The sequence below is a fragment of the Typopeltis vanoorti genome, chromosome 25 (assembly GCF_054136105.1).
Source record: "Typopeltis vanoorti isolate ZY-2024b chromosome 25, IOZ_Tvanoo_1.0, whole genome shotgun sequence".
Classification (NCBI taxonomy): domain Eukaryota; kingdom Metazoa; phylum Arthropoda; class Arachnida; order Uropygi; family Thelyphonidae; genus Typopeltis; species Typopeltis vanoorti.
The window spans coordinates 12771272-12795649 of NC_143573.1; the positions used below are offsets into that span (position 1 = coordinate 12771272).

A 24378-nucleotide genomic window follows, 5' to 3' on the forward strand; every position below is an offset into this window, starting at 1 on the left:
ACTATGAGAGCTCTACTCCAATCACTGGGAATTCGTCCCTCTGTCCAGGCATTCTGAACTATGCAGTGCAGCCGCTGTAAGACTTTTATACCACCATACTTCAGCATTTCTGGTCGAATATCATCTACTGCTGCTGCCTTTCCACATTTCAAGCCTTTGATGGCTTTTTCTACTTCAAGTATGGATATGTATTCTTGAATGCTTGCCTGGTCAGTGTTTTTTTATCACTGTGTTGTCATCACTGCTTGTTTCGTTTAGCAAATTTTCAAAGTAATTACTCCATACTTCAAGGATATCTTTTTCTCCCGTTTTCATTTCACTTTTATCATCTCTAACTCCTTTTACAGCACTCTTTCCTCCATTCCTATTCTAAGCTTCTTCAACAACCTATAGAATATTTTGCCACCTTTTTGATATTTATTTTCTATGTTCTTGCCAAATTCCTCCCATGACTTTTGTTTAGCTAGTTTTACACAGTGTTTAGCATTCTTGCATTTGTCTCTGTATTCTCTAAGAGCACAAGCTGACTTATTTGCCAGGAACTTTTGATATGCTTTCTTCTTTTCCTTCACTGCCTCTTTAACTTCCTGTGTCCACGATGGAGTTCTGATCTTTCTATCCTTGCAGACAACCTCACCGCATGCCTCTCTGGCTGAATCAATCAAGGTTTTCTTCATGGCTTGCCACTGAATCTCTAAAGTTTGGTTCCTATTATCAAACTCTTTCATTTTTTCTTCAATAATTTTTGTGTAATTTAGTCTACAGTTCACATCTGAGAGCTGCTCAACTTTTATTTCGCTTTTTCACTATATAATTTAAGCAAATTACAACGTACTAGGATATACATTAAAATAAATTTTAATATATTTCAATATTTCGGCAATGTCACGTTGCCATTTTCGAGAACTTAAGTACAAGACACGTGCATGCAGGCACAACAAAACAGTAAGTGAGGGAGAAGTAGGAAGCTATTATTTCTCCTAAAGTCCTGATTGTGCCCTCTAGCGAGCAATGTTGGTATTCTCGGGTGATTGGACTGAAGGTCTTCTGATGTAGGTTTCCCAAATTTGAGAAAGTCTCATGCAGCCAAATTTGTTGAGGTTTGGATCGTTTCTTAGGGCTGAAGCTGATTCCATGAAAAGCCTTTCATATCTGTATTTGCTACGGTGTATTATCCTGGCTTTCTTCCACTGTATTCTATGGCAGGTATCCAGCGCATGGTCAGCAAGACCAGAGTGGCTGTAGTCCTTGTGTTCTGAAATTCTGATATTTACTGTCCTGCCTGTTTGGCCAAAGCATGACAGCTGCAAGGGACCTGGTATACACCAGGTAGGTCTAGGGGGGAGGTTGGTCTTTAGTAGAGCAGATAAGGGATGCCAATTTTTTTATATGGTCTGTAAACAGAAGTTATGTTTTTTTAAGATTTTTGTAATTTTTTCCGAGGTGCCTCGGATGTAGGGTATGGTGATGGATTTAGAGTAATCCTTGTTGTGAGGGGGGGGGGGGGTTGTGGTTTGTTGATTTCAATAGTTTTTGGATTTTTTTTTGGGGAGGGGTAACCATTGGCTGAGAAAGTGTTGAGAATGTGGTTTAGTTCTGTGGTTAGGGCACTGTCATTCGAGCAGATAAGTTTAGCCCTGTTGTGTAGTGTCTTAATGACTCCATATTGTTGTGAGGGGGGGGGGAGGGAATTGTTGACCATAGCCTTCAGCCCAATCACCCGAGAATACCAACATTGCCTGCTAGAGGGCACAATCAGGACTTTAGGAGAAATAATAGCTTCCTACTTCTTCCACACTTACTGTTTTGTTGTGCCTGCGTGCACGTGTCTTGTACTTAAGTTCTTGAAAATGGCAATGTGACGTTGCCAAAATACTGAAATATATTAAAATTTATTTTAATGTATATCCTAGTACGTTGTAATTTCCTTAAATTATATAGTGAAAATGCATAACCAACGTCTAAGCCTTTCCACGAGAATAACGATTATCCACGGAGATGTTATCGCACGTAAAGCACGCCATTACGGGAAATTGAAGTTGAAGCTAATAAGACAACTGAATCGTCTCGCCTTCCTGAAGTGCTGCCGGGATAACCAGGTAATCCCTAACTGTGTGAAATTCAAGCACCGTTTCTCTTCGCAAAAGGCGCTTCGTATTTATAACCGTGCCAGCCAAGCCTTACTCAGAGAACAAATTGACATCACTCGCCATTTCCTGAGTGAAGCTAACTCAGCTATACAAGCACTCGAAGATTACCTTTAAAGCACCTTAAGCCACGAAATTTGGTCGATTGTATACGACATTTCGTGCACTGCAGCGGAGAAAGAATTTAAAAAGGTACGAGATCAACACATCAAAAAATTTGAAAATTTAAAAAAGGACGCGATCTCGAAACTGCAACTTCCTACCGAAACGGTAGTTAACGTGTCGTCACTTAGTGTGAAACCTGAAGCACTCGACGCCCTCGCACATGGCCACAACTTCGCCATTGTGCCCAGAAGAATACCTACTGAGGATATCATGATACGAATTGAATGCGGGATTCGACACCTTCTAAGCCACATCGCCAACGATATCAGACTGGATGTAGCTTGTGTTCTGACAAAGCTAAACCACCTAAAACCAACATGCCCAGTAAAGAAATTAAATCGCTATTAGAATTAAAGAAAAACAAGAAAATAATAATCACCAAAGCTGACAAAGGGAATGCCACAGTATTGCTTAACCAAACGGATTACACAGGTAAGCTGAAAACTCTATTGTTAGATCAGGCCACTTACCTCCCTATCGAGTATAATCCCACCAACTCACAAATTAGAAAACTCCACAGGCTCCTTAAGAAGGTCACTTCTTGGCCTGTGGAAATCACTAACAAATTAAAAGCATATAACTCCATACCCCCCCCCCCCCCCGTATTTATGGACTCCCAAAAATTCACAAGGAAAATGTGCCATTACGTCCCATAGTGGATGGCATTGATTCCCCCACATACAAACTAGCTAAACATTTGGCAAAAGCTCTCTCACACTATACTGGCAACACACCTTCATACATAAAAAACTCAGCCCACTTCAAAGCCAGAATAGAAAACCTTACACTCAAACACACTGACATAATGGTCAGTTTTGATGTCTCCTCCTTATTTACAAATGTCCCACTCAAAGAATCCTTAGAGCTAATCCAAGCTAAATTTCCTCCCGATATCACAGCCCTATTTCAGTTCACAATGAACTCAGGCTATTTTGTTTTGGCAAGGAAAATTCTACAAACAAATAGAGGGGACAGCCATGGGTTCTCCACTCTCCCCACCCTTGGCCAACTTTTATATGGAGACTTTTGAAGAGAAAGCCTTAAACTCTGCCCCACAAAAACCAACCGTTTGGCTTTGCTATGTAGATGATGTATTTGCTATTTGGCCACATGGCTCTGATGCACTCCTTTCCTTCTTAACACGCTTAAACAACCAACACTCCAGAATCAAATTCACCCTAGAAGAGGAAAAAAAGAAATGCATTCCTTTCTTAGACACATTAGTCACCCGCCAGCCTGATGGAACCTTGGTTTTCTCAGTATATAGAAAACCCACCCATACAGGCAGATACATTCACCAACAATCCCCTCCACACACATAACAATATGGAGTCATTTAGACACTACACAACAGGGCTAAACTTATCTGCTCGAATGACAATGCCCTAATCACAGAACTAAACCACATTCTCAACACTTTTTCAGCCAATGGCTACCCCCCCCCCCCCCAAAAAAAAAAAAATATTGAAACCAACAAACCACAACCCCCTCCCCCCTTCACAACAAGGATTACTCTAAATCTATCACCATACCCTACATCCGAGGCACCTCGGAAAAAATCACAAAAATCTTAAAAAAACATAACTTCTGTTTACAGACCATATAAAAAAATTGGCATCCCTTATCTGCTGTATCCCCCCCCCCCCTAGACCTACCTGGTGTATACCAGGTCCCTTGCATCTGTAAGCTGTCATACTTTGGCCAAACAGGCAGGACAGCAAATATCAGAATTTCAGAACACAAGGACTACATCCGCTTTCACCAATACAGCCACTCTGGTCTTGCTGACCATGCGCTGGATACCTGCTATAGAATATGGTGGAAGAAAGCCAGGATAATACACCGTAGCAAATACAGATATGAAAGGCTTTTCATGGAATCAGCTTCAGCCCTAAGAAACGATCCAAACCTCAACAAATTTGGCTGCATGAGACTTTCTCAAATTTGGGAAACCTACATCAGAAGACCCAATCACCCAAGAATACCAACATTGCCCGCTAGAGGACACAATCGGGACTTTAGGAGAAATAATAGCTTCCTACTTCTTCCTCACTTACTGTTTTGTTGTGCCTGCGTGCACGTGTCTTGTACTTAAGTTCTTGAAAATGGCAACGTGACATTGCCGAAATATCGAAATATATTAAAATTTATTTTAATGTATATCCTAGTACTTTGTAATTTCCTTAAATTATATAGTGAAAATGCATAACCAACGTCTAAGCCCTTCCACGAGAATTTTATTTGCTTTAAAACTTTCTTACATGTCATTCTTTTCAATATGAAATTCGATTTTATCCTGCTGAAGACTAAATAGTGATCACTTCCAATTTCAAATCCTCTGTACACTCTGATGTCCTGCACCAGGGAGAAAACATCACTATAACAATAACATAGTCAATGAGACTTTTCTTATTCCTTGCCTCTTCCCTCCATGTGAATTTGTGCACATTTTTATGTTGGAACATGATGTTAATAATAATCAGTCCATGTCCTGAGTAGAAATCTAACAGGTATTTGCCATTATTATTAGCTTTGCTCTTTTCTCCAAATTTTCCCAAAACATTTTTGTATGCCTGACAATAACCCTATTCAATAAAATACTACAAACAGGAGAGATTCCAGATGACTGGAGAACTGGAAAGATCATCCCAATATACAAGAAAGGAGACAAAAGAGACTGCAGAAAATACAGACCAATCAATTTACTCCCTCACACCTATAAAATATTCATAAGAATTACACAAAATAGATTAAAAAACACCTACGAAGAAATGATAGGCCTAGAACAAGCTGGTTTCCGAGGAAACTATTCAACAATAGACCAAATTTTCACATTGCACCAACTAGCAGAGCTCAGCTGGGAAGACCATAAAGAACTATATTGTTATTTTGTGGACTTTAAACAAGCTTTCGATAACATCAACAGAGAAATCCTTCTCAAAATTCTACTAGAAAAAGCAATAGACAAATATATAATACAGTTTCTGATAAAATATTACTCTAAGACAAATGCAATAATTAAAAAGGACACACTCACAACAGAACCCATAGAGATCCAAAAAGGAGTAATGCAAGGATGCCCATTATCCCCATGCCTATTCAACATATATCTAGAAAAAGTTGTAAAGAAAGCAATAGACAATGAGCCTGGAATCAATGTCAAAGGTTTAAACATAAATAATATCAAATATGCAGATGATCTCGTCCTTCTTGCAAGAACTCCAAACGAACTACAAAAGTTGATCAACAAGCTAAACGAAACCCATAAAACATATGACATGACAATAAATATACAAAAGACAAAAGTGATGAAAATAGGGAGGAACAGAACTACCATCTCAGCCACCCTAAATGGAGAACAAATAGAACAAGTAGACAACTTCATATACCTTGGATCAAAACTAACAGAAACAATAGATGAACTCAAAACAATCAAACACAGAATAGTGATAGGATGGACCACCGTGGGAAAATTACAGAAAATCTGGAAAACAAACAATCAAACAAGCCAAAATCAAATTATATGAAGCAATAATTATACCAACAGTCATCTATGGAGCAGAAGCGTGGACAGTTAAAAAAAGGAGAAAAAACTGCTGGCATTTGAAATGAAATGCTTAAGAAAAATAAATAGAACAAGTTGGATAGAAAAGAAAACAAACATCACAGTCAGACACTATTGTATAAAAAGACAATAATAGAAAAAATTAAAAAACAACAACTGAGATGGTTTGGACACACTGTACGCGTGGATGCAGACAGACTTCCTAACGTCCTAATCAATACTTTTCCAACTGAAAAAAGAAGACCTGAAGACCAAGAATTACCTGGCTGAAATTAATAAAGAACATCTCGGGATGCAGAACATATAAGGAACTTTTTCGAACAGCAAGGAATAGAGAAGACTGGAAGATCCTGCTCAAGAGAAGACTCAACCCGTCTTAGACAGAAGAGAAGAAGAAGAAGAAGACAACAATTTCCTACTCTGCTATTTAGATCCCCAACAAAGACCAACTTTTCCTTTTTCACTGTGTCAGTAGCTTTCTCTAGAGCCTCAAAAACTTCCTCTACTTCTATCTTAGTAGAACCTTCTGTGAGACCATAGGCACAAATAAGTCTCATTGTCCAGTTCCCCATTCTTATATTTGCCCAAATCACTCTACTTGACACTGTCTGCCATTCAAGAAGATGAGCCTTGTATTTTGTGTTGAATACTATGGCTACTCCTTCTTTTCCTTGATTGTCATTGCCTGAATATAACATTTTGTGTTTATTGCTCAGAAAGATCTCACCAGTTTTTGTCTTTTTTGTTTCAGTCACCCCTATTATGGTGATCTGGTACTTATCTAATTCCTCCGCTAGCTCCATATCTTTGCCATTCAGGCTTCTTATGTTGATAGTACTGATCTTTAACTCTGGTGATGTTGAGTTGGCATGTGTTTTCAGATTTGTCCCAGTAGCTGACTTTTCACTGTTCACCCTGGTTCCCTGCCAAAAACAATGGGGGGGGCCTTGTTTAACCGGGCGATGCCCCCAGCCAGCATGAAATTTTGTCATGTTGTACCATCATTTTGTATTTTGGTTTAACCAATAGGAATACAATTTGGTCGGCTAAATGTCAAATTTCCAGCCCGTCCTCGTTCGTTCAGTATCCGGGTAGCCAACAGGGTTCACCACAAGAAGATGAGGATTGGACATTAGGTCTTCTAATGACTTCTGTTTAGCTACTTTGTAAATACAGTAGTTTAGCTTTGTTACGTTTTTCTTTGTATTTTCAGAACCTGCTAACTTACTTGCCAATAATTTTCAGTATGATTTTTATTTTCTTGAACTGCATCTTTAAATTCTTGAGCCATCAACATAAAAGATTTTTATATCCTTGCATGCAATTTCACCACAGCCAAATCAGTCAAATTTATTATTATTATCTTATTTTATTTTTTTTTTCAGATTTTTTGTAATTTTCAATGTTGTTTATTTCTAATAGCTTCTGACTTGGATTCTTTTTAAAAATTGGGTATATATTTTTCTTTCAAAGATACTAATTTTGCTTTGCTTGTAACTGAATGGTGATTACTTCCTTTTCATATATTCTAAATTTTCTTAGTTATAGTATTTTCTTTACATGTGAATTTATGTAAATCCTGATGTTTGAAAATGTTAGCAAGTCCTGAACAGAAATCCAATAAGTACTTACCATCATGAATTAGCAATGCTCTTTTCTCCAAATTTCCTATATTTATTTCTAGGTATATGGTATTCAATTCATAATCTGTATTTAGATTGCCAAATAAAAAAAAAAAAAAAAAAAAAAAAAGGCTTTTCCTTTATGTCAAATGCTAACCCTAATGATACAAATTTTTTTTTTCCAATTCCTTGGTAGAACCTTCTGTTAGGTTCATAGCCACAAATAAATTTCACTATCCAATTTGCTCATGTGTGCTCTACTTGAAAATTCTGCCATTCATCAAGTTTATATCTGTGTTTAGTATTAAATTCTAGAGATACTCATTTCTTTCTGGGATCACCATTGTCTGAATATAAAATATTTTACAGTTATTATTTAGTAGGAACTCATCTGTTTTAGTCTTCATTTTGATAATACCTATCATGTAGATATGGTTTTCTAATTCTTTTACTAGCTCCACATTTTTTCTGTTTGATACTTTCAACTCTGATGATGTTCGGTTTGAGTGTTGTTGCAACAGCTGACTGATATTTTGTCTACGCAACTGTGTACAGGAAGACTAGAGAAAGTGTTGGCCTTTCAAGATTCAGTAATAGTACAAACAGCGAAGATATGATAGAAACAGGAGCTGTTAAAAGAATTTTATAGTATAAACATAAAGGAGACTATGGTTCATAGCAGTTGTGGAAAAACTTATGATCATCATGTGGAAACTGAGTAAGGACATGTGGTTAGGAAGCATGTGAGGTCCAGAATCTTATGGCATATGGTGGTTGCGTGGAATGGACTAATAGGAACATGAGTGCATGTTTAGAGAATGTTTTTAAAGAAAGATATGATAGATATTTAGAAAATGTGTAACCTGCAAGAGGCCTTTGATTTCCTGGAAGAATTTTCAAACTCTTCTCAAAAAGAGAGAGTACATTAAAGTCTAATATTCTAAAGCTTAATGTATTTTAGTTTCCCTTTTTATTGGTTCATATAAACCTACATATTTAAAAGCTGATTACAAAATTTCTTTCAAGTGTAACGTAATAATTATAATTTCTATTTTACTAAAGAAATGGAATTAGGTTCAAAAAACAATATGACTCAAAATAACAGAGAAATAATGAGCTAATTCATATATGCTTACAAAGAGAATTTAACAAATTAATTATATAAATTCATACCAGAAAAATGGATTGAAACGTAAATCGATTCTTCTATAACCCCAGTCTTTATCCTTCCTCATTATTCGATGAAACCAATCAATCAACTCTCCAAGTTCGTAGCGCTGTGGTCTGAAATTTAGTATCAGCCAAATTAAAAACACTACTGAAATCAAATAACTACTCAAAAATTACTGTTATCTTATTTACCTTCACAATTATGCATAACAATAAATTAATATAATGCCTTTCATGTAAAAAAAAAAAACTACCTGTATAAGGAAATATAACTAGTTTTTTGCATGAAATGCAAACACATAATAAAATAATGCTAGTATCTCTGTGACCCTGTGATCAGATCATTTTTATGTCCTTTAGCACGCATTATAATAATATTGCATAAATAGAGGACGCAGATGGTCTCTGTATCCTCCTCATAGCTGGTAGGAACTAATAATATTAGCAGTACTGCATGCTGAAAAGTTACAATTATACGTAGGAAAAAAAACGTTTACAGTATCATACACAATATACATCATATTCCTAACAAGAGAAAATCACATCCTGGAATAAAAGCATATATTTCATTTAGGATCCTAAGATCTATGAACATATTCAGCTTTTATGTTAAATATAAAGCATCACGTCCGCACGGTTAGCCGAGTGGCTATGTGCCTCGCAACCATATGCCTGAGAAAGGAGTGTCCTGGGTTCGATTCCCGTCGCTGATGTGAGGAGCTTAAAGATCTTTTTCAGCCATAGCAAAGTTAGCTGGTCTTCGGCGTGAACAGTAGGGTTTTTCTCCCCGGTTTATCTGGGGTTTTTCATCCCGCAAAGCAGACAAACTAGCCTTGAGAACTCAACACCACTATGGGCATAGGAAAAACCAGGGCATAGGGCTGACCACCTTATCCTCTGAACGGTTAGGTACGTTGATTAATAACCCCTCGACATCGCTAGGTAAAAGCGATGTCGAGGGGTTATTAATGGATGATGATGATGATGAAAATTATGGTAGTAATTCTGCACATGATCTTCTGATAACATATTTATAACCTTCAGCATGCATTGTCACAACAACACACTAAAAGAAAATGAAAATTTCATCTCTATCAACTTAAGTATATGTTATATACTGCTTTGTAATAATGTTTCATTTACACCATATAACTGTAATGTTTTGAACAGCTTTGTCTCTTGACACCTTGTCATATGCTTTTCCAGATGTAATCTTAAATACAGATACTTGATAAGATTCTCAGGATTTCTCAACCATGTCTTAAAAGTGAAAATCCGATCCTGACAACTGCTATTTGATTTGAACCCAGCTTAGCTTGTTCTCTGATTTTCCCTTACACAATTTTTCTTCCTCTTCTCAAGTATGCTTGTATAAATCTTACCTGGAACACTCAGAAAGTTCATCAATTGGAAAATTCTTGCATTTACTTTTATTTCCCTTTTTTACTGATGGTACTATGAGAACTATATTCCAATTATCTGGAATTTGCCCTTATGAATTATTATTATTATTACATGACACCCTGCAGGGAGTCCAGAGACTCATCGAGGGAGGGCACCTACTCTACAACTCTCTGTCTCAACCACTCAATCCATCAACTAATTATTCACTGTAGTTGGTATTAAATCTTTTATACCTCTATATTTGAGCATTTCTGTTGAATACATCTTTTCCAGCTGCCTTTCTAACATTTCAGGTGTCTGAGGTTTATTCCAGCTGGTATTGATATGTATTTTTGAGTGCATTCCTCTTGAATATTTTTATCACTGTTGTATTACCAGTTACATCATTTAACAATCTTTCCAAGTAATTACTCCACATATCCAGAATATCTTTATCTTCAGTTTTTACATCGCATTTATTATCTGATTATTTTTAAAATATTCCTTTTGGCATTTTAAATATCTTGTACAATAGCCTCCAGATCATTTTGCCATCTTTTTAAATATTTATTTTCTATATTCTCATCAAAGCTGGCACACGACTTTTGTTTAACTACTTTAACTCACAGTTTCTCAATTTCTCTGTATTCTCTTTGGGCACTTTCTGACTTACTTACTAAGAACTTTCAGTGTTATTTCATCTTCTTCTTCTCACCAGAACTACAGAATTTTAAACTCTTGAGACATCATGAAACTAAGATAAAATTTTGTATTATTGCAAATGATTTCATATTTTACCGTTTGGTCTCCAAGTTTTTTTTTTATTATTATTCAGGCCTCCATCGAGTCAAAAGACTCATTGTGGGAGGTCCTTTCTAAGAAACACAAGTCTATCAAGACTCTTCGAGGGAGGTCTCCCTCCTAGGAAACACAAAGTCTATCATACCACTCCTTAAATGCATTGACTGTTCTCGCTCTCACCACTCCATCAGGCAATGCATTCCATGGTTCAACCACCCTCCATGCAAAGAAACCACTCCTCACCTTCTTGCTCACAGTTTCCTTTCGTAACTTCCAGGGATGGCCCCTTGTCATGACTCCTTCCCGCTGTTCAACCAAGCGAAAGAACTCCCCAGTGTGAACTCTGTAACCACCTCTCAACAGTTTAAAAGTCTCAATCATATCACCTCTCCTTCTTCTATCCACCAAACTCTGCAGTCCACACTCCCTCAGCTGATCCTCATAACTAACATTGTACAGTCCTGAAACCATCTTTATTATCCGCCTCTGTACCCTTTCCAGAGTTAATTTATCCCGTTCAAATTCTGGGGACCAGATCTGAGAACAATAGTCTAAGTGTGATCTGATCAGAGTCTTATACAACGGAATGATAACCCTTTTATCTCTGCAGGTCAGGGTCCTGCTCATTATTGCAGCAATCCTCTGTGTTACCTTCACCATCTTTGCAATATGTCCCCTAATTTTCAGGTTTCTATCAATCATCAACTCCAGATCTCTTGTCTCCCCTACTTCCTCCAGTTTAACTCCTCCCATAGAGTATGCAGCGTCCCATCAATGTGTCCCAAACCTCAAGACCTTACATTTTGCTGCATTAAACTGACACCCCACATTCATTTGCCCATCTATCTAGCTTATTCGAATCCTCTTGCAGGGCTACCACAACTGCACTATTACTAATAACCCTTCCCAGCTTCGCATCATCTGAAAACAACTGAATATCCCCTTGCAATCCACGGACAATGTCATTGATATAAAGGTTAAACAATATAGGTCCCAGTACTGAGCCCTGTGGAACCCCACTTGTAACCTTCTGCCTCTTTGATATTGCTCCACCATACATAACACTCTGATACCTATCAGACAGCCAATCCTGAATCCAGTTAAACAATCTGACATCCAGACCCATGTGCTACAACTTGAATATCAGCTTATCATGTGGCACCCTGTCAAATGCCTTTGCTAAGTCTAGGAAAATGGCAGTATATGCCTTTCTCTCATCTAATGCTCTTGTAACTTTATTATAAAAGGCTAGCATATTGCTAAAACAAGAGCACCCCTTCACAAATCCATGTTGACTCTCACAGATAACATTATCCTCATCTGCCCAATGCTGTATACAGTCCCTCACTACTTTCTCCAAGATCTTACTAACTACTGATGACACACAAACTGGCCTATAATTAGACACTTCCAATCTGCTACTGCCCTTATGCAATGGCACTATCTTACCTTCCTTCCATTCCATGGGCACCTTTCCTGCAGCCAGACTTTCACTGAAAAGCCAGGTCAAAGGCACTGTCAGTTCCCTAGCACATTCTCTCAAAACTCGTGGTGAGATACCATCCAGTCCCACAGCTTTACTGACATCCAGAGTACTCGGTATTTAGAACACACTCTCCTCCTGCACCTCTAAACCTGAAACCTGCCCTATCCCTCTAGTATTCAAATTGGCTCCTCCAGGACAAAATACTCCAATAAAGTGTTCATTGAACAATTCCACTATGTCCTCTGCATCAGTCACTCTATTCCCATTTTTATCCCACAATGTCATTCTTCCACAGTCATTTCTCCTCCTACTGGCCACATAGCTAAAAAATTCCCTAGGATTTTCCTTGGATCTAAGGGCAATCTTTTCTCATATTCCAGATTCACCTTCCTTACCATACTAGTCACTCTCCTATCCTGTGTCTTATATTCTTCATGCATCTTCTCTTCACTTGTCTCCTTATATCTCTTCCATAGCCTCTTTTTCACATGCAGTTTCTGTTTAATATTGTTTGTCATCCACTTTACTCCAAATTGTGTCCTCTTCTTCACTCGTGGAATACAGCTTTCCATTGCTGCTAACAAATATTCCTTCACAATTTCCCAAATGATATCCCGGTCTTCCAATTCCTCCCTCCACGAAACTTCTCTGAGTTGGCATCTAAAGCTATTATAATCACCTGCTTTATCATTCCACATACATTCCCATCTCTTTGATACTCCTGCATGTCTATTCATTTTCCAAGTCAAAATCATATGGTCACTCTCTCTAACTGGTGGGAGAGATGTCATCTCAGTTATTATCAACTCTTCTGATGCTATAACCAAATCCAAAACTCTTGTTCCCTGTGTTACATGTTGCCTAAGACATTTGTCCCTCAAGAACTCTAGAATGTGCTACATGCATCTTCCTCTCTCCAATTGCATTTGCCATGCTCAACTGTCTCAACATCTACTGGTCCCCACCCTCTGTGCTCCTTGGTCTGTAGCAACACCCCCACTAAATATCCTGTCTTGCCCACCTCCACCTCACACCATATGCTTTCAAAATCATTAGTGTCACAGCCTTCCAACACCTACACTCTTAGAGGACATAGGTCGTCACTTATCATAAGCAGTACCCCACCACCATGCTTTCCCTTCCTATCCTGCTGAAAAATGCTGTACTCAGCAACTTCTATTCCTGTTATTATATCCTCTTCTTTCAACCACATCTCGGTGATCCCGATAATCTTTGGCTAGGCTGATGCTATCAGTGCCACCAAGTCCTCTCCCTTATTCCGAATACTCCTGGCATTAGTATAAAGCATAGAAATGCCACTGTTTCTATACCCAGCATTATCCTCTTGAGACTCCACTGGGCTCAGCGTTACCTGATGTCGTCCCCCCTTCTCCCAAGTACCCATTCCCACAAGAGGCCACCTATGCTACCATACACACTGGGACACACTGACTCATTCAGAACAGCAATCTCTCCAGATGCCTACATCCTTCCTCATTCAAATGCAAGCGGTCTCTAGCATACAATTCCTCTCTGTTCTCAAATGCACTCCAAGCATCCACATATTCCAATCCTCTCTTCTGACACATTCTCACTATTATGCCATTCAATATCACCGCTCTTCTGCTCAGCTCATCACTATCATACCTAGGCAACACACACACGCTATCTTTCCACTCTGTCTTCTTTTGTAAACCCTCAAGCAAGAATCTCATATTTCTTGCTGCCCTACTTACATTACCACTTAAGTCATTTGTTCCAACCATCACAATCATCTCATCCTCCCTTTCACCTCTCTTAATTGCCATAGCCACACTTTCTATTATTCCACCTGGTAAACACTCTTCACGCATCCTATCTTGAACACCACGGATCATTGAGTCCCCATACATTACACCTCTTACCATCCTATTCCTCGAATGCTCACATGCATCCCTCACTCTCTCTCCTCTAACACTTTTTCTCTGTGCTCCCCTACTTACCTGCCTTCCTGACATTACTCTATCCCAAGTCCCTGTGCTCCCTTGCATTTCCTCTCTTCTGCTGTTTCCATTCTTTCCTCTTCTATCATTCCTATATCTGACACTCATTCCCTCTCTTCCACTTATCCTATTCTCACCTCTTCTATCATTCATACAACTCTCTCTCATTTCCTCTCTTCTACTGTTTCCATTCTCTCCTCTTCTATCACTTTATAACTCTCTCTCATTCCCTCTCCTCTAATATTGTTCTTATTCTCTTCTCTCATTCCCATAACTCTCTCTCACTCCTCCTCTGATTCGCCTTGCATTCGTCTCTTCAACAGCCTAATCTCATCTTTCACACTTCCCATCTCATTCCCCAGACATTCCACCTGCTCTTTTAGCTCATCTATCTCTCTGTAAGTCAACGATTCTTGTTTGCCATTCATCCTTCCAATTGAGACCATCTCCTAAAACTTCAGAATCATTCAACCTTCCATACTCCCCACTCTTATTATTATTTTATTCATACCAGTCATCTCTCTACGTGGAGAATCTCCCGTCTCTGACTCAATGAGGTCAGTTATAGTTATTTCAAAATCATCAAGTTCCTCCCATTGCCTGCATATTGCACATATACGTTCCCCCCCCTCTCTCTCCTGCCACATATACAACCGCCGGGACGCATACATTCCGCAAGTCCCGCATGCTACAAAATCCTGTATGATATCGCACAAAATGGAGTCCTTAAATGGGGGTAAGAGACTTGGCAATACGCCATTTGCAATTTTAACTGCTGCCATTATTCAAAATAGTGTCGCTAATTAGTGTCAAAAAAATAAATGCTAAATAAGTATTAGGGAGTATAACTATAAGAAAAAGTACAAACAATTACAAATAGAACATTTAAGTACACTAGATATAAATAAATAAAATGAAATAACTAAATAATGAAAACTTATCCTTCATCTTGTCTTCCACCGCTATGCATTTGATTCCGACCCCGTCTTCTCGGTAACCAAAATACACAATATCGCGACAACAACTCCTGAAGGACACCCGTATACCAGAAAACACTTAGCACTACAAAACGTAGAAAAACGGACCATTCACCGATTAAAAAGCACTTTCTTCAGCACAGCTCAAATTCCATGCCATGTGCTACGGCGACTCTAACGCCACCAAAGTCTTTAATTTTTCTCCAATAATATTTGTATATTTGAATCTAGAATTCACCTCTGAAAGCCAGCTTGACTAATTTGCTTTAAAACTATGGTATATTTTTCCTTTTCATTGTCATATACACTTTTATCTTGCTCAAAACTAAAGGATGATCACTTCCAATTTTAAATCCCATGTGCACTCTTGTATTCTGAACCAGAGTGAGACATTTCTTGTATGGACATGTGAATTTATGAAGATTTTCAGGTTGAAACGTGGTGTAAGTAATAGTTGGGTTGTTTTGATTTGTACCAGAAACATCTAAGGCTATGAGGACATGTGTATAATGCCTGTTAACTGCATGTGTTCTTCTTTTGGCTGGTTTACATGTTTTGCAGTATGAAAAATATGAGTTTCTGGGAGCAAAAACCCTGTCAGTAATGACTAGTCCATCTCCCAAACAGAAATGCAGCAGGTGCTTATTGTTACTATTATTGTGGACCTAGTTTCCACAGGGTCAGCATATTCACTCTCCATGTTGTGGAGAGTGGAAATTTGCAATCTGGGTTCTTGAATCTCATCGTGGGTAATGTTTTTTGAGTGTATTTAGACAATAAATGAATTTCATTACCTGGTGTGAGATCATCACCACCACGTTTAATGAAAGCCTGAAGTGATTTATAAAAATTATGCTCGTTGGCCTGGTTAGCCGAGTGGTTAGCGTATCCGCTCTCCAGCCAAAGGGCTGCAGGTTTGAATCCTGCCGTGGGCATGGATGTTTATGATTGTCTGTGAAAATACTAGTGGTGATGGAGAGTTGCAAAGTAGGCACTCTCCTCAATGAGTCTTTGGACTCCATGGAGGTGTTAAGTAATGATAATAATAATAAAAGAACAGTTTCTGGATTATCTAATCCTTACCACACTCACACAGTACTAAAATACTATAGGCTAATGCCTTTTGTGGGTGGAGTTCATATAAATAAATAAATAAATAAATATATATATATATATATATATATATATATAGGCCTTTCTTTCTTCTTTGTGGCCTAAATAAAACCTGAGAACGGAGCAAGACTGTTCAATCAATGTGTATTGCCTGTTATGACATACAGAGTAGAAATCTTGCCAATCAAAAAGGAAATAAGAATAGATAAGATGCAAAAAAAAACCCAGAAAGAAGAATGGAAAGATGTCTGCTAGACATATGACTCAAAATCAAAAATGAAGAAATAAGAGCTAAAAGAAAATATTTAGATATTGGAGAAACATACTTCAAAAGAAATGGAAATGGGCAGGATACAAAGTAAGACTCGAGTACAATAGATGGACAAAAGTTTTACTGGAGTGGCAGCCATATGAAGGTAAAAAATCTGTGGAAAGACCCGAAAGAAGATGGTCAGATGATATAAGGAAAACAGTTGGAATCCCCTGGCACTTACAAGCTAAGGATAGGAACAGATGGAGGGAATTAGGGGACACCTATAGCCAGAAGTCATATAAAATGAATTAAAAGAAGAAAGAAGAATATATTTAGACAGTAAATGAATTTTGTTACCTGGTGTGAGATCACCACCACAATGTTTAAGAAAAGTAACTTGAAAAAAATTTGGTTTTGTTCTTTAGAATAGTTTTTGGATTATCTAATCCTCACCATACTCACAGTACTAATATATTACAGGCTACAGCCTTTTGTGGATGGAGTTCCCACACAAATCTACCATTTATCCGACCTTTCGATTATCAGAATAGCGAGTTCTGATAATTGAAGAGTCAGATAATCAGAGTACAATTACATGGTCTTCTACAAGAAATCAATTGATATACAAGGTTTGGTTAATTGAAAGTCAGATAAATAGTAGCTTACTGTATATCACAGTATTATTATTAAGGTGGCTCTTTTCTCCAAATTTTCCCCAAACATTTCTATATGTCTGGTATTCATATTCTACGATGCTGTTTAGATCTTCAACAAGATCTTTTACTTGGATCACATGTGCTCTTCTGTTTTCATGTTTTTAGGATGAAAAATCCAAGAGGAATATCCTACTTTTCATTCTCTAGCTGTGATACAAAATGCAAACAGAATCATACCAGCCTGGTTGGCTGAATGATAAGTTTGATTCTTGCTGTGGACATAGATATTTGTGACTGTCTTTAGGTGGTAGGTGAATTTCATCACCCAGTGTGAAACAAAATGTTTCGAGGCCTGAAGTGACTATTTTATGTTCCATGTTTGATCTCCACAGCAGGATTTCTGGATTATGTAAAAAATAAAATACAAATACAAAAATGTATAAAATCAATAAAAATATTTAAAAAAAAAAAAATCCTTAGCCCACCCATAGTACTAAAGTGCTATAGGCCGGGCTCAACAAATAGGCTTGCAAGTACTGTGAGACCACTCGACAGTTCTGCGCATGGCAGAAGGCGACAAATCCATTCCGATAATAGAGTAATTAATGCATTTCGTGAGATGAGTGTTTATTATTATACATAGGAACTTTTCTTTTATGAAAATTCTAATTTTTAAAATGGTTACTATTTTGCTTGTATAACAGTTGGAAAATTTTACGTATAAAGCATGTGATTTTGTGTGTTGGTAAAGAATTTGTACATCGCCTTATTCTTTTCTCTCCTTCAACATGAATTGACTCTTCTTGGCACATTGCCAGCTGAGGGTCTTGGATCTGTGGTCGGACAGTTGATTTTGCCATCTGGTGAGTAGATGCAAACTGGAAAAATATAATAATTTTTTTTACTTAATAAAAAATAACTTTAAGAAAAGTTTTTGGACAAAAAATAGTAGCAATATATCTAGTGTCTGTTCTAAATTCAATGCTATTTCTTGACTGCCTGGCACTGCCTTAAAATATTAATGTGACACTGAAATAAAGACACTCACCAGCCATTGTTATCATTTCACATTTCCTGAAGATTTGCTTGCACATTACAGAAGCCATTTAAATGAACAGTATGTAGTTAGGTATTATGCAATCATGTGTAGTTTGATAACATTCTTAAATCAACCGAATCATAGAAGAATAGATTTTTATCTTTCTTCAAATTAATATCAATAACAGTAAAGCCTTCCTACCTCCACAGCTTCCTGAGAAAGGGGTTTTAGTATGAGGAATGTAATAAAATCTAAGAAGAGTTTTAGCTTAGAGAATCTTATGACAATCTTAGGACCATCAATTGATTTGTTTGAACTGCAATGTACAACTGATAAGTGGTATTTTTCTGGAAATATGTATCATATAAAGGACTATTCTCGTACACTCTGTGTACAAGAATACCAGCATTAATCTATCGGCCTTAATAAATGTTACAACATTAAATTTATGTATACATTGTATTGCTGTGTTCTGTTGCAACTACAATCTGAAATAATGAAGCATTATTGAAGAAAAATGAAACAAATTGAAAACAAGAAACAAACCTTGGAGCCTCAATGGCAAATGCCAAGGAAGACATTGATTGATTCAGCTATGGAGATATATGAAGATATGTGGCAAAGTTGTCTGCAAGGATAGAAAGATAGAACACCATGGTGGACACAAGACATTAAAGAAGCAGTCCTGGAAAAGAAAAAAGCTTACCAAATATTCCTAACAAATAAGGCAGCAGATGTCATAAAAGAACGCAGAACAAAATGTGAGAGAGAGCTAAGATATGTGTAAAAGTAGGTAAAAAAAGTCGTGGAAAGAGTTTGGTAAGAATATGGAAAATAAATATCAGGAAGGTGGCATAATGTTCTGGAGGCTATTGAAGAAACTTAGAAATGGAGGAAAAGCACTGTAAAAGGAATCAAAGATGATAAAGGTGACATGAAAACTGAAAATAAGAATATTCAAGATGTCTGGAGTAATTACTATGAAAGACTTTTAATGCAAAGAGGATTACATATAAATTCATGAGGTATAAAAAGTCAACAAAAAATTGAATGTGGAAAGACAGCTGGAGTAGATGATATTCAACCAGAAGGTTAAGTATGGAGGTATAAAAGTTTTGCAGTGGCTACACTGTATAATTCAGAAGGCCTGGTCAGAAGGTCAAATTCCTAATGACTGGAGTAGAGCTTTCATAGTACCCATCTATAAAAAAAAAAAGGGGGAATAAAGCTGAATTTGAGAATTACGGAGAATTTCTCTACTAAATGTTCCAGGTAAAATTTATGCAAGCATGCTTGAAAAGAGGTTGAGAAAGATTGTGGAAGAGAAACATGGAGAACAACAAGCTGGGTTCAGCCCAAGTAGAGGTTGTAAAGATCAGATTTTTACTTCAAGAAGTTGAGAAATTATGGGAATATGACAAGGATCTGTATGTAAATTTTGTAGAACTGAAAAAGGCATAAGACAATGTGCACAGAGAAAAGCTTTTCATAACTTTTCAAGGCTTTTGGCCTTGATTGGCTCTTCCTGGCCACAGGTTATTGGCATTAGTGAAACATGGCTGACAGAAGATGATATAGTTAGTGGGATAGAATGTGTAGGTTATAGTATGTTTAGGAGGGACAGAGAGAATAAAATTGGGGGAGGGGTGTTATTGATGATAGCTGATGAACTGCAGCCAAGGAAAATTGAAGTATTGCAGAATAGTGAAAGGAGCTCATTTGAGGCTATTTGGTGTGAGATTGATACTGGCAGAATAAAATATACAGTTGGGTGCTGCTATAGACCAAGTGATGGAATAGATGGTGGAGATGGTATGCATAAACAAATTGATGAAATGAGTGGAAGGAGGGTAATTATTATGGAGGATTTCAACTATGGTAACATTGATTGGAAGGAGGAGAGGACACATGTGAGGAAGGAAATGGATTTTATTCAATTATTAAGGGATAACTATCTGAAACAGCATGTAATTGAAAATACTAGGGGTGTGAGAGTGCTTGACCTGGTAATAGTATCTGAGAATTTGACTGTAATGAATATGACCATGTTGCCACCTATTGGTGAGAGTGATCATAAGGTCTTGACCTGGGAGGTGGCTAAAGGTGTGAAATTTGTGATTAAGACAGGGTATATGTGGAATTACCGTGCTGGCAAGTATGACAAGCTTGGGAGATTGCTTGGATCAGTGCCATGGCATGTACAACTGCAAGGGCTGGACGTCGATAGAGCATGGGAAGTGATCAAAGAGCATTTACAGGAGGTTATGGCTGATTGTATACCTAAGGTCCGAATAGTGAAACAAGGAGGGGTTAAATGGATGAATAACACCATTAAGCTTGACCTGCAAAAAAAGAAACAACTATGGAGGGAATTTAAAGAAAGGGGTGACCTGCAGGCACACGAAAGGTATAAAGTACAGGCCAGAAGGGTAACGAGTGTGGTAAAAACAGCAAAAGCCGATTATGAAAGGAAACTAGCTATGCAAGCAAAAGAGAATCCCAAACAGTTCTTTCAATATGCTGCAAGCAAGAAAAAAACTGTACATGGCAAAATGATTTTAAGGAATGACGATGGTAAAGAGTTCACTGAACCAGTCGATATAGTGGAGTTACTGAGCGCGCACTTTGCAAAAGTATATCATCCAGGTGGTGACGTTGAAAAAATGAAGGAACCATTAGTTTATATGGGAATTGTGATGAATGAAGTGGAGGTGAATAGTCTATTACAGAACCTTAATGTGAATACATCTGTGGGATTGGATGGTATACCGGCACGGGTCTTGCATGAAGCGGCTAATGAATTATCAGTGCCCTTGACCATGTTGTTTAATCTGAGTCTCAGGTCTGGCTTAGTCCCGAAGGCGTGGAAAGAGGGGAAAATAGTTTCACTGCATAAAGGAGGATCCAAGACTATGGTTGCAAATTACCGACCGATCAGCATATCAGGAGTCGTTGTCAAGGTCTTGGAGAAAGTAGTCAAGGGAAAAATACATGAATGGATTGATGAAAATGAGATATTGTACAGAGGACAGCATGGCTTTGTGAAGGGTAGATCATGCCTCAGTAACTTGCTCAAGTTTTATAACAAGGTGACGGCTGAACTGGATAAGGGAAATGGGTTTACAGTGATACTGCTGGACCTGGCAAAGGCGTTTGACAGGATACCACATGGAATTCTAATCCATAAACTACAACATATGGGAATGGATATAGGGTTGGTGAGATGAATAGCTGGGTGGTTGATGAAGAGATATCAAAGAGTAGTTTATTCAGGAGTAGAGTCCAAAAAACGGCCTGTGACTAGTGGTGTGCCACAGGGTTCTGTTCTTGGACCACTGCTGTTTAATCTGTTCATTAATGATATAGGGAAGGGTCTAAGTGGGACAGTTCATTTGTTCGCTGATGATGCAAAGTTGGGTAGGGCGATAGTGAATGCAGAAGATGTCAAAGTCTTGCAAGATGACTTAGATAGATTGGAGTTCTGGACTAAGGAGAATGGATGTCAATTTAATGTGACAAAATGTAAGGTTATGCATTTTGGAGTGAAAAGATTAGCAGCAGTATACCACATTGGTGGAACTGTACTCCAAGAGATTGATGAGACCAAGGACTTGGGAGTGTTGGTGGATAGGGAGATGAAGTTTAGGGGGCACATTGCGAAAGTAGCTAAATCAGCTCATCAACTCACTTGGTTGTTGAAAAATACCTTGACGAGCAGAGAAAAACAAGTTATTGTACCTCTGTACCGAGCCCTGATAAGACCTCATCTCGACTACTGTGCCCAGATTTGGTCACCTCGGTTCCTTCTTGATGGGGAGGAGGTTGAGAGGATCCAGAGTCGAGTGACTAAGATGATAGCAAGTCTATGGAATGAACCATATGAGAACAGGTTGAAGATTTGTGGGTTGCAGAAACTAGTTGATAGGCGGAAAAGGGGAGATATGATTGAGACATTCAAATTGCTAAAAGGATTCTATAGGATTAATTCAGAGGATATTTTTGAGATCAGGACTGGTGGTGGGAGAACTAGGGGACACCCATGGAAGCTGGGCAAGAGCGTGGTTAGCAGGGGTGTTAGAGCTGGGTTCTTTACTTTTAGAGTGGTAAATGAATGGAATAAGCTGCCAGAGTCTGTTGTGGGTGCTATGACAGTGAGCGAGTTCAAGGCAAGGTATGATAGATACTGTGAGAATGTTGAACAGCTGTATGAACATGATGTTTAGGGCCTCCCTTGATGAGTCTAAGGACTCCTGGAGTAGCCCGTGGTAATAATAATAATAATAACACTACAATTATATGGAGCAAATTAAACATTATATAGAGCAACACAATCTATATTTAAGTTGTCAGTAAACAGTCAGAATTGAAGGAAATATAAGAAAATGGTTTCATGTAAAATTAAGTGTAAGACAAGAATGCACATCATCTTCACTCTTATTCATCATTTATATGTCACATTATGAAAGAAAATGGCATTAGGCCTAATATTCAAATTGGAATATAAAACTTAGCTCTTTGCTTTATACAGATGATGTTACTTATACACCTAAACATATCTAGTGCATCTCCAGGATTCTCTAACTAAATTGAATAACAACTGTAACAAATTTGGCATGAAAATCAGGAATAAAAAGACAAAACTACAAAAATAGGCAGGAGCATAGAAAATTTCAGCTGCATTCTGAATGGAGATCCTACAGGACAAGAATAAGCAAAGCTTGTATGGTGGGTAGTCAGCTGAATAAATTTATATGGAATAAGATATAAATTAGCCGAAACATCAAACTAGCAGTATACAAGACACATAAAAAACAGGATCTCATAAAAATACCTACATGCAAAGTCATATTATTACTCTACTAGAAGAGAGGCGAGGCATTTTATCATCTAACGAGATAGAGCATATGCTACCTATTCTTAGGCACTATGAAGAATGTTAGAATAAAGACATACACTGACAAACACCAAATATGAAGTTCTCAACTCAAGGGTGCTGTTGGTCTCCTATATATAAAGCACGATAGATAAGTCAGAACATAAAAAATTAAAAGTGACTTTCATGCTTTTGAAGAAAAAAAAAACACCTTTCTCCCAAACATGAACTGATGAAAAAAAAAAAAAAACAAGGTGTTGAAAAAATTTACTGGATATATGTCATTTGCTAGATAGGGTAGATATACAATATAGAAGAAATCTGCAGAGGCGAGTGCATCAAATATGTAGAAAAAAGTGAGAATTAGCAGACCCATCCCACAGAAGAAGAACTCAGTGATGTTGTCTGAGAAGGGACAAAATTCATACATTACACACAACAGATATAATAAATTTAGTTTAATCCTTTATTCAAGTGTAAGCAAACAAAGTTTGCGCCTGAAAGTATCTTCAGGACTGGGGTAAGGTGGTACAACACCGGGCAACTCGTTGCAAAGGTGGAGCAAGCTAACATCACTCCTAGCTCAGTATCTCCCATACTGCAAAACACATCTCCTTGCAGATATGTATAATGTTATGCATTAAGGGAAGGGCCATCACCCAGACTAGTTTCGACCTTTATTGAGGTCTCTTCAGTGGGAGCCAGGCCCAAGTGGAGATACCAGGCAGAAGCATTAGCAAGGTCATCTCTACCTATTGTACCACCTTACCCCAGTCCTGAAGATACTTTCAAGTGCAAACTTTGTTTGCTTACACTTGGATAAAGGATTAAAATAAATTTAGCATAGTCTTACCAAGTGAAAAATAACCTTTCAACACAACAGATATCTAAGAAAATTCGAAGTGGCAAAGTTGATATATATACTCTAACAAAATGCAATTAAAAACCAAGGAATGATTATCAAATTTTTATATGGTCTACAGTGATCAACTATATGATACAAACTTATAAACAAAAAAAATTTCATAATAGATTTATATCATTACTTTTATCTAGTTCAGAAGTGTTTAAAGCTAAGTTCTGAAGAATGTTTTGGAGATTCCACAAAAATATTTTTAATAAAAATGAAATTTTTGTAATTTTATA

General features: G+C 37.6%; 1 protein-coding gene across 2 annotated transcripts in view; it reads right to left on the reverse strand.

Moving 5' to 3' along the window:
- ND-39 (NADH:ubiquinone oxidoreductase subunit 39) overlaps window positions 1–24378 on the reverse strand; it is a 287270-nt gene that overhangs the window by 102584 nt on the left and 160308 nt on the right. For both annotated transcript variants that reach the window (XM_090414724.1, XM_090414725.1), the window contains exon 8: window positions 8673–8783. In XM_090414724.1, the coding sequence (XP_090270850.1) occupies window positions 8673–8783 (111 nt within the window). The remainder of the gene's footprint in view (window positions 1–8672; window positions 8784–24378) is intronic.